The sequence below is a fragment of the Labeo rohita genome, chromosome 10, assembly GCF_022985175.1.
Source record: "Labeo rohita strain BAU-BD-2019 chromosome 10, IGBB_LRoh.1.0, whole genome shotgun sequence".
Taxonomy (NCBI): domain Eukaryota; kingdom Metazoa; phylum Chordata; class Actinopteri; order Cypriniformes; family Cyprinidae; genus Labeo; species Labeo rohita.
In genome coordinates this window covers 29,691,577-29,706,071 of record NC_066878.1, presented here as the reverse complement: position 1 = coordinate 29,706,071, position 14,495 = coordinate 29,691,577, and the positions used below count along the sequence as shown (strand labels likewise).

At 34.4% G+C, this 14,495-nt stretch overlaps 2 protein-coding genes across 2 annotated transcripts; both read right to left on the bottom strand.

Annotated features, from left to right (window-relative positions):
- Window positions 1–6,876: 6,876 nt before the first annotated feature.
- Window positions 6,877–11,078, bottom strand: LOC127172243 (B-cell CLL/lymphoma 7 protein family member A). The gene is made up of 6 exons (XM_051121475.1): window positions 10,834–11,078; window positions 9,059–9,140; window positions 8,871–8,964; window positions 8,632–8,781; window positions 7,937–8,037; window positions 6,877–7,840 (listed from the first exon to the last, which is right to left on the bottom strand). Exons 1-6 carry the CDS (start codon window positions 10,923–10,925, stop codon window positions 7,769–7,771), a joined length of 591 nt encoding a protein of 196 aa, XP_050977432.1. The 5' UTR covers window positions 10,926–11,078; the 3' UTR covers window positions 6,877–7,768.
- Window positions 11,079–13,465: 2,387 nt separating this feature from the next.
- LOC127172237 (hydroxycarboxylic acid receptor 2) lies at window positions 13,466–14,452 on the bottom strand. The gene has a single exon (XM_051121467.1). The coding sequence runs from the start codon at window positions 14,450–14,452 to the stop codon at window positions 13,466–13,468; it is 987 nt and encodes a 328-aa protein (XP_050977424.1).
- Between the last annotated feature and the right edge of the window lie 43 nt (window positions 14,453–14,495).

Here is a 14,495-nt window from a genome sequence, read left to right as displayed (position 1 = left end):
CTACACATTGATTCACTCTATGATTTTGTTAAAAGCTTTTAATCATTTAATATGACAGTTCTAGCCACAGTTTCTATGTGGTTGCTAAGGCGTTCGCTATGTGGTTATTTGGGTGTTTAGCCTCAAGTCTTAAATTTTGATCATTATTTTGGTCATTACTTTAATGTAAGTGCAGAGGTACGTATAGGTTTGGTGAACACGTTTCATGTCAAATCTGTTACTATATTTTGTATTCAGTCACTTGTGTGATCCATTTCATACAATTATTACATCATAAAACCAGTTTTCCATCCAAATACTACTGAATGATTTTCAGTCTTGATCTTTCATCTAAATTCATATCTTAAGTTATATAACTGCACTTATAGCCAAAGTTTAAAACGCCGCCCTCACAGTCTCTCAATTTCACGCAAGGATGGTCAACAGATCCCATCACAATGTCCTACAGCTCCTAAATAGAACAGAAGGGGCCTGGTCAATAATTCATGTGCTTTAAAAATGTAGCCTGATAAGACAAATCTGAACCCCACATAAAATAATAACAAAATAGCATATTTGATGTGAGTTTGATGCTTTTTGCTTACTGCTAGTTAGTGGTGTCTGCTAAGAGGTGTATGTTTGCGACCAAAATGCAAGTGACACAGAGTTGCCAACTTTTAAGTTCAGTTTGGAGTGAGATTTGTTTTGTTTGTTTTGGAGTGGGGGGTTGGCAATCTTGATTCCGTATCTATTTATATGTATATACTGTACATATAAGGGGATAAAAATGCCCTAGATAAAAAATTTTTTAGCACCATTTTAAACTTGGTTTAAATTCAATATTTGCTTGCATTCATTGTGTGTACTTATACAAGTATCATTAAAAAGGATGTAAGTTATTAACTTTTTAAATTTCACATTTAAAAATATAGTGTTTAATCATTTCTAAATCTTTATTCAAATTAAAAACTTAAAAATAAGTAAGCAGGCATGACCTGCAATATTCTAGCTGTTCTTATCAGCTGTTACTCCAGTCTTAAGTGTCACATGATCCTTCAGAAATCATTCTAATATGCGGATTTATTATTAGAATGATCAGTGTTGGATAATATCAACAGTTGTGCTGCCAAATATTTTTTGGAACCTGTGATTTTTTTTTTTTCAGGATTCTTTCATGAATAACAAGTTTAAAAAGTACAGTGTTTATTCAAAATATAAATATTTTATAACAATGTAAATTATTTATTATTAACTTTTAATAAACTTTTAATTATTAACTTAATACATCCTTGGTGAATAAAAGTATTAATTTCTTAAAAAAAAAAAAAAAACAATAAAAATGTACTGACCCCAAACTTTTGAACGGTAGTGTATGTATATACACTGTGTGCAGAATTATTAGGCATGTTGATATTCTGGTCATATTTTTTTTCCAAACACATTTTACCAATTCCAAACCACATCAGTCTTAGTAACTACTGTTAATTTTGTATTTAATCATTTATATGTGATGTATAATTGTCCGTGAAGGCTGGAAGTGAAAAACTCCTTATATTCAGGTGTGCAGGATTATTAGGCATGTTTTCGTTTACAGCTAAAATGAGCCAAAAAAGAGATTTAACCCAGACTGAAAAGTCCAAATTATTAAATGCCCATGAGAAGAATGCAATACTAATGCATTACAAGAATTTGCAAAGTTAAGGCTTGACCATTGGACAGTGAAATGCTTGTTGAGTCTGCATGGTCAGAAAAAACAGGTGGAGAAGAAGATGCATGTTAACTGCAAAAGAATTAGGAATTAAGGTGAAGAATTAGGTGTGACACCATCAGGAACCGTTTCCAGTTCTCCAGCGCCACCATTTTCCAGAACTGCAACCTACCTGGAGTCTTCAGAAGTGCAATGTGTCAGGTTCTCAGAGACTTTGCTTGGTAAAAAATCCTAAAAAATGCCCCTTACTTAATAAGAATAACAAGCTGACGTCTTGTGAAATTAATTAGTAAGTTTTGGGAGTTCATTTTAGTCCATCTCTGCAAGTCAGACTTTTCAGGATAAGAGACTAAACATGAACTCCCAAAACTTACTGCCAGATTTTGGAAGATAAATTCTTGAATCAGAGGCACAAGAGGATGTGATGCTTGTCCTTCAAGAGTCACTCTCAACTTATCTGTCTCTAAAGCATATAAAAAAACTGTCTTCATGTATTTCACAACACGTCAGCTTGTTATTCTTATTAAGTAAGGGGCATTTTTTAGGATTTTTTACCAAGCAAAGTCTCTGAGAACCTGACACATTGCACTTCTGAAGACTCCAGGTAGGTTGCAGTTCTGGAAAATGGTGGCGCTGGAGAACTGGAAACGGTTCCTGATGGTGTCACACCTAATTCTTCACCTTAATTCCTAATTCTTTTGCAGTTAACATGCATCTTTTCTTCTCCACCTGTTTTTTCTGACCATGCAGACTCAACAAGCATTTCACTGTCCAATGGTCAAGCCTTAACTTTGCAAATTCTTGTAATGCATTAGTATTGCATTCTTCTCATGGGCATTTAATAATTTGGACTTTTCAGTCTGGGTTAAATATCTTTTTTGGCTCATTTTAGCTGTAAACAAAAACATGCCTAATAATCCTGCACACCTGAATATAAGGAGTTTTTCACTTCCAGCCTTCACGGACAATTATACATCACATATAAATGATTAAATACAAAATTAACAGTAGTTACTAAGACTGATGTGGTTTGGAATTGGTAAAATGTGTTTGGAAAAAAAATATGACCAGAATATCAACATGCCTAATAATTCTGCACACAGTGTATATATATATATATATATATATATATATATATATCATTAATGGACCATAATTATTGGACAAATAGTATTTAGTATTAAATGATCTCCTTAAAATATGAAATAAATATTATTGAACTAAAATATAGAACATGTATGGTCACATTATAAGTAAGCAATACCGGAGGGTTAAATACAAGAAAACCATATTAACCCTTACGAAAGTTAACCAGGGTTTTATTATAGTAAAAGTGTAGTAACCATGTTTTTTGGTGCATTGATTACTGGTTGGTTAAATGATGGTTAAACTATGGTTAGTGTAGCAAGACCATGGTTAATTTGTGGTTACCATGGTTTAACTATAGTAACCATGTTTTTTTGGTTTTAACTAGTAATAAAACCATGTTTCATTTTCGTAAGGGTTGCCTCCACTCTCCAGAATAAAATTATACTGTAAATGTCATCGACGTAAAAATCAATCATAATATGCTGTAATGTTTACCAAAATTACTGCAAATACCTGTATAGTGAAGCTGTCGTCTCTGTCCTACTTAAACACATTCAAATGTACTGTCAACGCTGATTTATTTGCAGAGCTCCGTGAATCACGTGACCGCGTGGCGGCGACGCCGACGAGATCGAAGCTTGTCGAATCGCTGTTTTACAATGGCTCTGGCGTTAACAGAAGCGCTACATTTTACGATTTACGCCACATTAAGTGCGCCAAAACGGTATTTATCGTTTGAATTTAGTATTAAAACTTAGAACATTTGAAAGCTGACTTTGTTTAAAATCGCAAGCAGGGTTGCCAATTTGGCATGAGATTTACATGAGCAGGGTGAGAGCGTGACACCGAGCCTGAAAGCTTGTGTCTCACGCCAAATGCGTGAGAGTTGGCAACCCCATATAAAAAGAAAAAATAAAGTTTGTCAAACAAATTAAAATTCTCGAAATTTTATATTGGGAATGGCAAAAAGATCGCGAGACAAATCAAAAACCGCTTAAGTGACTGAAAAGCGCGCGCACAGGAAGTTTGACGGGACGCCATATCTGAGGTAAGATATTTAACGAACAACAAACTCCTAAAAACTTGAAAGTAATGTGTGTAATGAGTAAACGTGAGAGTAATGTTATAACAGTTAGATGTAGGTTAACTGCAGGTGATATTAGGTAACGTTAAGTTGATCAAGAATCATTTATAAAGCCTCAATGTAATTTGAATTCAGAACAACGAACTGGTTGTGGTGAAAAGTCTTATATTTGACCTCCTTCTTTCTTATTCTCATGTTTTTTGTGAACGCTTTAAATCATGTTCGTCAGAGTTCGTGGTGTTTGAAGTACTTGAATTTGACTTCATGAAATTTAAGGCCTGAAAAAACCCTTGAACACAGCAATATTCCTGAAGAAGTACTTTAAGTGTTGAATTATTTAAAGTCAGTGTATCTATAAAACATCTTTTCATACAATTAAAACAACATATATATTTCGCTTATGTCAGAAAACTAGCGAGCTAAGCCAGTAGTAGTACTGACTATGTCTCGTAAACATGGCTGAAGACATGAAAAGAGGAAAAGATGAACTAAATCAGTTGAGTCATTTACGCTGGAACTGCTTGATTGAAACAAACTCGTGACAAATTCAATTGGCAACCTCCCTCTCTCTCTATTGAAACCAACACGGAAGTGACTTAAACTGCAATTCATCGACTGGCCGCTAGAGACTGGCTCCAAAAGGGAGTCAATCCCATAGACTCCCCATGTTAAAATACCCAACTTTATAGCAGGAAAAAAATTTTTACAGCCTGGTACAAAAAGTGGTTTTGGTCTGTATAGCTAATTTTGCCCTTTATGTCAACTGTGTAAATTATATATTAAGCCTTAAAGTTCTGCATAATTTAGGGCATGGCCACTTGAGTGACAGGTTGATTGGCGCTGCTGTCACCACCGTCTCACTAGGCGGGCGTGGTTTCAGCAACCAGCTCCACCCACGTCCCGCCTCTTTGCCCATTTTCGATTATCCGGGAGTGATGTGCAGTTACGCGATTACAAAATGGCGATGGCCGAATCCCGCCCACTAAGAGCTTCAGAAATGCTCTTCAGAAACCTACGGGTGACGTCACGGACACTACGTCCATATTTTTTACAGTCTATGGACAAACTCAATCGTTCATTTCAAGCGATTCAGCCAGATCAAATGAAACGAGCCATTAATTTTCACATTTAGACATCCCTTGTAATAATTTTAAAATAATGGGTGAAATGAAGCTTTTCGAAATTCCGAATCAGTTAAACCATTGCTTCGCAAAATTAAACCAGAGCTCCAGTTGGATCGCAAATCATTTGTTTCAGATCAGAATCATTTGACTGAGATTGGAACTTAGCCTGTCACAAAGCAATTGATTCAGATCAGAACAGGTTCGTAAATCATTAGAATCAAATGATTCACGATAAGCGATTTGAAGTCGCGGTCTAAAGCAAAAGATTTGCGAACCCGCTCCTAAGTTCCGATATGAATAAAATTATTCGCGATTCACGCTCTGAATTCCCGATCTGAATAATGATTCGGCAACCTTCATTTCAGATCACGACTGATTTAGATCGGGACTTCAAATCACGTATTGCGAATCATTTGATTTGAATCATTCAATTCACGGAATCATTGTTACTTCGGGGCACGGATTGCGATTGCGAATCATTTAATTCAGATCAAGACTTAGGTGTGGGCACGCGAATCATTTGATTCAGATCGGGACTTCGGTGTGGGTTTGCAAATCATTTGATCTAGTTCGGGACTCCGGAGCGCGTATTTGATCCAATTCTGAATTTTGCATATTGCGAATCAATTTGATTTAGATCGGGTCTTCAAATCGCATGTTGCAAATCATTTGATTTGAATCATTCAATTTGTGAAATGATCAGAATTTCGGAGCGTGGATTGCGAGTCATTTGATTCAGATCGAGAGTTTGGAGCACATATGGCAAATCATTTGTTTCAAATCAGGATTTCGGAGCAATTTCGCGAATCCTTTTTTATGATTTTTGGTTCTTAAACAGTGGAAAACATGAAACCATTAAGACGGTACTGTTATAAAAACAAAACAAAGAAAAAGGAAGAAAGTATACAGAAATACAAATCCCTTAAGAAAATGAGCCATGGTTTTACTATAGTAGAAGTGTGATAAGTATACTTTGTAATACTTCAGTAGTGATACTTTGCATGTGCTTCACTTTATTTTTTGCCGTTTTTTATTAGTATATTTTTATTTGTCTATTCAGACAGTGTTTGATAAGTGAGATCTCTGACTAAAGTCCTTAAAAAATAAAAAAAATTGTGCTTGAAAAGTTCTTGAAAGTTTTGGAATTTAATTTGACAGTATCTGTACGAACCCTGGTTCGTATCAAAAACATTTCTTGACAAATATGTGACCCTGGACCACAAAACCAGTCTTAAGTCGCTGGGGTATATTTGTAGCAATGGCCAAAAATACATAGTATGGGTCAAAATTATTGATTTTTATTTTATGCCAAAAATCATTAGGAAATTAAGTAAAGATCATGTTCCATGAAAATATTTTGTAAATTTCCTACTGTAAATCTATCAAAACTTTTTGATATTTTTGATTAGTAATATGCATTGTTAAGAACTTCATTTGGACAACTTTAAAGACGATTTTCTCAATATTTAGATTTTTTTGCACCCTCAGATTCCAGATATTCAAATAATTGTATCTCGGCCGAATATTTTCCTATCATAACAAACCATACATCAATGGAAAGCTTATTTATTCAGCTTTCAGATGATGTATTAATCTCAATTTTGAAAAAAACTGACCCTTATGACTGGTTTTGTGGTCCAGGGTCACATATGTAAGAAGGTTGCACGTGGTCATGCAGTAAATCGTCGTTAGGGGGCTTGCTAACGACTTCATAACTTTCTGCAACATCGAATAAATATATGAAAAACTGTTGTATATAAGAAATATTATTCAAACATTTTCTTTAAACAAACGTTTAGTTGTGTAAGCTGGGCCTTGACCGTTTTTTTAAAGCATTAAAATACTTCAAAAAAGGCATGAAGCTAAAAAAAAAAAAGGATAGTCTCAATCAATTTAGTTAACATTTTTTATTAAAACAAATTGAATATGCTAAAATCAAGCACTAATGATGAAATAAATAAAACCATAATTCATCAGCTGTACAAGACAAAATAATTTCAAGAAAACATGGTCCCAATTTATCTAGAGTATTTCATTGCGAGTTCCTTGTACGTTGCTACATCACATTGAAGTCAGAGTGGATTTATTGTTGAAAATGACATCATTTAAAAACTGCCAGATTGTGTTCAGTGAATTGGATTTATTATCCATCAATCAAGAATTAAGTTCCAGCTCAGCTGGTTTGGAAATGAGGTATATATTGAGTCATTTTTGACATGTAACAAAAACGATTTCCTCCCCTTAAAAAGCAGTGATGCTTTAGAAAGCTTAAAAAAACAAAAGTCACAAAAAAATAAAAAATAAAAAGCGCACACATCATGGAGCCAGAAGGCACACAAACCAGTAGAGAATCTATGAACAAACCAAACACCTGCACTAAAACCGAACAACAACCTGCAAAGTAGTTAGAAAAACAACTAGTAGAGTCATTGAATTAAATAATAAAAGACTTAAAACAAAGATGATCACAGCAGCAAATCCATCTTTTATCTTGACAAATCTATGCAGTGCATTCACTCTCAGTACTGTTAAACTAACGCTGTATATCGTGCATGAGTCGGATGGAGCGAGGCTGCAGGTTTCTCACAGGATCAGGTCAGTGTTTGCCGTCGGCCTCGAGCCAACGGCACAGTGGCGTCTGCAAACGTTCGCTCCAGGTGAGAAGATGAAGAACCGGGTGAAGCTGTACTTGAAGATCAGGAATGGTTGGTCGAGTGGGTCGTGTTTCCTCATTGGTTTGTGACAGTGATGTGTTTGAAACAAGTGGGAGCAAACTAGTCAGCTTTAGTTATCTAAGTCCTGAGAAGATGATTCCACTTTACTCTTCTTTGTGGGTGGGGAACCATCTTCACTTTCCTAATAAAAACACAGGATGCAAGACATTTTCTCACCTTCAGGTCATTCCCAGACTTGATTATTTTCTTGTGATTTGAAGGAACATGATGTTTTTACCTGAGTGTTTGTCGAGGTGTCTGACGGGGACTCCTTCTCCCCTGATAACTGAGGATCTTTTTTGCTTGTTGAGGTCTCTGAAAGGGTAGAGTTACAATTCCCTGTAAAAAACAAAAACAAAACACAATTGTGATTCATCACAATTCTTTCATCTGGAAGATCTCGGATGCAATGTTTTGATTAAAAATGTGCTCACCCTCAGGCCATCAAAGATGTAGATGAGTTTGTTCCTTCATCAGAACAGATCTGGAGATATTTAGCATCACTTGCTCACCAATAGATCCTCTGCAGTGAATGGGTGCCGTCAGAATGAGAGTCCAAAGAGCTGATAAAAACATCACAATAATCCACAAGTAATCCACACCACTCCAGTACATCATTTAACATCTTGTGAAGTGAAAAGCTTTCTTTTTTCACTTTTCACTTCAAAAGATGTTAATTGATGGACTGGAGTGGTGTGGATTACTTATGGATTACTGTAATGTTTTGATCAGTTGTTTGGATTCTGACGGCACCCATTCACTGCAGAGGATCAATCAGTGCAAAAAGTGATACAATGCTGAATTTCTCCAAATCTGTTCTGGTGAAGAAACAAACTCATCTACATTTTTCATTTTTTGGGTGATCTATTCATTCCAGATCTTTATTTGTGCAAGCATGAAATTTCTTAATGTGATCAGAGTTGTTTTTCGTACCTTTGTCAGGGGATGGCGTATGTTCTGCCTTGCACTTGTTTCCATCAGCGTGAGCAGCAGCAGTGGCCTCTGGTGTCGGGCTCGTGCTACAGCTGTTCTCCATCTTCACCGGAGACGAATCGGCTATTGAACTCTGATTACTGTTCTCATCTATAAAGGAAACCGCAGCTTGTCATTTAAGAGTCAACATGGTCACATTATGCACAGCCTTAAAATCTTGGCATAGTTAAGAGACTTACCGTGCATGTCCATCATTCCCGGAGAGGAACTGTTCTCTGGAGTCGTCACCTCCGATCCATATTTCTCCTCTCTGCCCTTCTTCTTTTTGTTCTTCTGTTCGGGAGAGAAGTATCAGAATACCAATGAACTACAACTTCATAAAAAGAAAAGAATGCACAGTTGTCGCACACTTTTTCTCAACACTTACATCGTCTGACTTTGGTTCAGTGACTGGAACCCATTTGAAGATGCGCAGTGAAGTGTCTCCAACCGTCACCCATTTTTTCTCCCTGCGAATCGTTAAAACAAAGATCTGTAGCACAAGAAGTACTTAAACGCCTGAATAGCTATTTAGTTAGCATTATCTAATAGCTTATTAGGATTGTTTAAGAGGAACTCACATTTTAATTAAAAAAGCCAAATATTTTCAGTGCAATATTGATGAATTGTGCACAGTAAGTATTAAAAAAGCAATTAGGCCATTATTTATTTTGTGTTTACTTAAAATGAAATGCATTTAATAAACCTGACATTTTTCTGCAATGGCAGTCATTTAAAATAAAATACCATATAATATACACTTTTGAACAGTAAGATTTTTAATGTCTCACGAAGCATGCATTTATTTGATCCAAAACAACAAATCCTGTGATCAAAACTAAATTTTCAACATCACTACTAAGTGTCACATGATCCTTCAAAAAAACATTCTAATATGCTGATTTGCTGTTCAAGAAATATGTTATTATTATCAATATTTAAAACAGTAGAGTGCTTTCTTCAGGATTCTTTGATAAATAGAAAAGAAATGATAGAAATGAATACTTTTATTTAGCAAGGATGCTTTAAATTGATGAAAAGTGATGATTAAGACATTTATAATTTTACAAAAAGATTTCTATTTATAAATGCTGTTCTTTCTACTCATCAAAGAAACCTAAAAAATCTACTCCGCTGTTTTCAACAATAATAACGATAAATGTTTTTGAGCAGCAAATTAGAAGAAGAATGTCTGAAGGATCATGTGACAGGAGTAACGATGCTAAAAATTCAGCTTTGAAATCACAGGAATTCATGATATTTTAAAATATATTCAAATAGAAGACAGATATTTTAAATAGTAAAAATAATATTTTGGATTAAATGCAGGTTTGGTGGGCAGAAGAGACTTCTTTAAAAAACATTAAAAAAAAAAACATACTGTTCTAAAACTTTCGACTGGTAGTGCATAATAGCAAGAGCCATATAAAACACAAGTAATATAATATCTAATAAAATTGAGCATATTAAAAAAAAAAAAGATGCAAGCAAGAAAAGCAAGACAAAATGTTGTGCTTCACAAGATCAAATCCTTGCACTCCAAACAATATTTTTATGCAATGAAAATAAATACCGGCAAAAAATTAGTTCATGTGTAAAATGTCTAAAGATATCATCCTTCCCTAAAAGCCACATCTTTAAAATGTCGCTTTAATGTTGTTAATGAAATATCAGGCATGCAGTCGCTCACTTCCCTGTCCCAGCCCCCACAGCGCTCCATGTGTTCAGCTTTATTTGATGTAAAGAGACTGAGCTGCATTTCAACTCACTGTGTGTGTTACAGCGACTGTGACTCTCTTGCGCACAGGTGAGTTTATCTAGCCTTTCATCCCCCAAAACACAGATGTTACACATCACAGTGCGCCAAACTGCAGCGAGAAATGGCTTCATGTGACTGCAACGAAATGGCTTCTGGGTTCAACCCACTTCATCTCCATCAGAAAGCTTTGAAATCCCTCCAAAACATTCATTTTTTTAGTGTATGGTGTCGGGTGCGCGCACAGCACCTGGCGTGCGCTCGAGTTCACTTGGAAATCGCGCTCAAAAATGACCCTTATAATTTCACTCTCTGTCCTTCTCGTTTGTTCTTTCTCTCTCCTCCCCCACAAGCGCATTTTTTTCTCTCCGGTGGAACAAACACAGGGCTTTTTCCCGCGATCTTACCATTTTCGTACTTTCTCAATAGCGGCCATAACACGTTTGATGTCATCTTTGGCTCTGCTCCGGGTCTCCGCGCGCACTGACCTGCCAGACATTCCCGCCGCTCGATAATATTTTTAAGCTCGCCGGCAGTTCACACACACAATGCGCGCACACACCCGCATACAGTGAACGCTGGGACGGGAGCGCGCCTGCGCCAAATACACAGTGAGCGAACGTGCGAGTCCTCCAAGAGCCGATTCAAACTCTTTTGTTCTTTCGGCGTGTTTTTCACTTCCCGTAATTAGCGTGCAGTAATTAACGAAATCTTGTTAATGTATGGGTTTGTCATTTGGTAGCTACTTTTGTCAATAAGACAGTACGTTTTAATGAACAATGAAAGCGTGATTTTAATTCAGTATTTTATATTAACATGTTGTTATTTCAATATTAAAATCCGTATTAATATTAATAGACATTTTATATACATTTCTTAAAAATCTACTAATTAGCTACTTTTGTCAAATGCGCTTATAAAACATTGAATGAAAGTGTGATTTTAATTCAGTATCTTATATTGACGTTGTGATTTCTATATTAAAATCCATATTAATGTAGATATTTTAAATACTTTTCTATATTTGTCTTTAAAATCTTAATGTGTGCTTTTGTCATTTGGTAGCTACTTTTGTCAATCATACAATACATCTATAAAATAAATAAATATTAATAAATTAATTTAAATAATAAATATTAATATTAGACATTTTATATACATTTTTATATTTGTCTTAAAAACTCATTAAAGTGTGGGTTTGTCATTTGGTAGCTACTTTTGTCAATCAGACAATACATTTATAAAATAAATAAATATTAATAAATTAATTTAATAAAATAATAAATATTAATACTAATAGACATTTTATATACATTTTTATATTTGTCTTAAAAACTCGTTAAAGTGTGGGTTTGTTATTTGGTAGCTACTTTTGTCAATCAGACAATACATTTATAAAATAAATAAATATTAATAAATAAATTAATTAAATTACTTAATAAATAAATATTAATATTAATAGACATTTTATATACATTTTTATATTTGTCTTAAAAACTCGTTAAAGTGTGGGTTTGTCATTTGGTAGCTACTTTTGTCAGTCAGACAATACATTTCTAAAATAAATAAATATTAATAAATAAGTTAATTTAATTAATTAATTAATAAATATACATATACAAATATACAATACATTTATAAAAATTTAATTAATAAATAAATATTAATATTAATAGACATTTTGTATACATTTTTATATTTTTCTTAACTCGTTAAAGTGTGGGTTTGTCATTTGGTAGCTACTTTTGTCAATCAGACAATACATTTATAAAATAAATAAATATTAATAAATAAATTAATTAAATTACTTAATAAATAAATATTAATATCAATAGACATTTTATATACATTTTTATATTTGTCTTAAAAACTCGTTAAAGTGTGGGTTTGTCATTTGGTAGCTACTTTTGTCAGTCAGACAATACATTTCTAAAATAAATAAATATTAATAAATAAGTTAATTTAATTAATTAATTAATAAATATTAATAGACATTTTATATACATTTTTATATTTGTCTTAAAAACTCGTTAAAGTGTGGGTTTGTCATTTGGTAGCTACCTTTGTCAATAAGACAGTACGTTTATAATGAACAATGAAAGCGTGATTTTAATTCAGTGTTTTATATCGACATGTTGTGATTTCTAAATTAAAATCCATATTAATATAGACATTTTATATGCATTTCTATATTTATCTTAAAAGTCTTGTTAAAGTGTGGGTTTGTCATTTGGTGTCTAGTTTTGTCAGTACAACAATACGCTTATAAAACATTGAATAAAAACGTGATTTTAATTAATTATTTTATATCAACATGTTATGATTTCAATATTAAAATCTATATTAATATAATAGAGATTTTATATACATTTCTAGATTTGACTTTAAACAATCAACAATAATTATTAATATCAACAATATCATTTAACAATATTAAATGTAGTTAATATATTATTTTATTTTGTATTATTACTTCTAAAGATAACTAATATTATAATGCAGTATTCTAATAATATAATAAAATAACAATTAGCAAATTCATGATTTAATAAGCACAAATACAAAAGCTGGCCTTAACTACAGGTAAATTGAATATGCTTTAAAAAGTAAAAGCATAGATTTTTTTTTTAAATCTTAATTTACTTAATAAATTATGCAGTTACTATTATATATATGTACAACATCAAGCAGAGAGTGGCTATAGTCACATTTAATAAAACCAACTTTGTCTTTCATATCTAAAACACTGAATATTTGCATACAGTGTTAACTGTACTACAGTTTTACAATTAAAAATTCATTTTTTCAATTAAATAATCAGACATAGCTAGAGGACTGAAGACATTTATTACAGTGTTAGTGAAGTCATCTGTGGAGGTAATTAATTTGTATAAACAGACTAAACTAACACCAATAGCACAGAATATCACCAAATATTATAAATGTGAAGGTCACAAATCGATGCTTACATGAATATACGGTATAAGCTGAGTAAACATTATGAATTCTAAAGTATATGACGACAAAGTGAGTATTAATTTAAGATACATTAGCTGATACTGTGATAGAACTTTGATTGTTCTTTTCATCGTCCTCATCCTCCATTTTCTTTCCTAGAAGTTTCATGTACACCTTCTTGAGGGATCCACTGACTGCGGGGCTGGAGAAATAATAGACGATGGGATTGAGCACGCTGTTGAAGTAGGTAAAGCAGACAGTCGTGTAAAAAGCCACATTTGCATCACGGAAATAATGGCACTCGCTATGCCAGCTCTTCAACACCCAGACGGCGATACGGGAGACGTTGCTCGGGAAGAAACATATAATGAAAACTAAAGCAACTGCTAAAACAAACTGCACAGCTCTTTTGATTTTGCCTTGTGTGTCCACTGTCTTACTTTTCAGCTGCCACGTAATACAAGCCGTGCAATAGATAACAATGCCGGTGGGCACAAAGAACTGGATAACGTAGAATGCATTGTGCCAGTCAGACAATGCATTGCGCCCTAAACATATATTGAAGCTCTCGCACTGTGTGCGGTTGTTTCGGTAGTAGAAATGTTTGTCTGTTAGGAGGTAGACAGTCATGGATATGATGAGACCCCACAAGCCAACAGAAACCCATAGGGCGTAGGTCAGACCCATTCGGTTGATGCGGTTGAGAGGGTGGACGATCTTCAGGTATCGGTCCACGGCAACGGCAGTGAGGAAGAATATACCTGCTGCTCTGTTGGCGGCCAGAAGAAACAGCAAAATACGGCAGAAGGCGTCTCCGTAGACCCAGTCCTTTCCCCTGCGGTAGTAGTCGGCCCTAAAGGGAAGGCAAAAAAGGACCACCGAATCCGCCACAGCCAAATGGGCAAGATAAATAGAATTGGGCTTCCAGGTGTCCCTGTGGAAGAAGAACATGGAGAGGGCGAGGACGTTCCCCATAAGGCCAAAAATGAATTCGACGAATAGTATAGGAGGTAGGACTTCATCCAGGATGGGAGCTTCGAAAGCGCAGCACTTTGAGGAGTTGTCCATGATTCTGATGCAAACAACTTCAGATCTTTATTGTTTCGCCTCA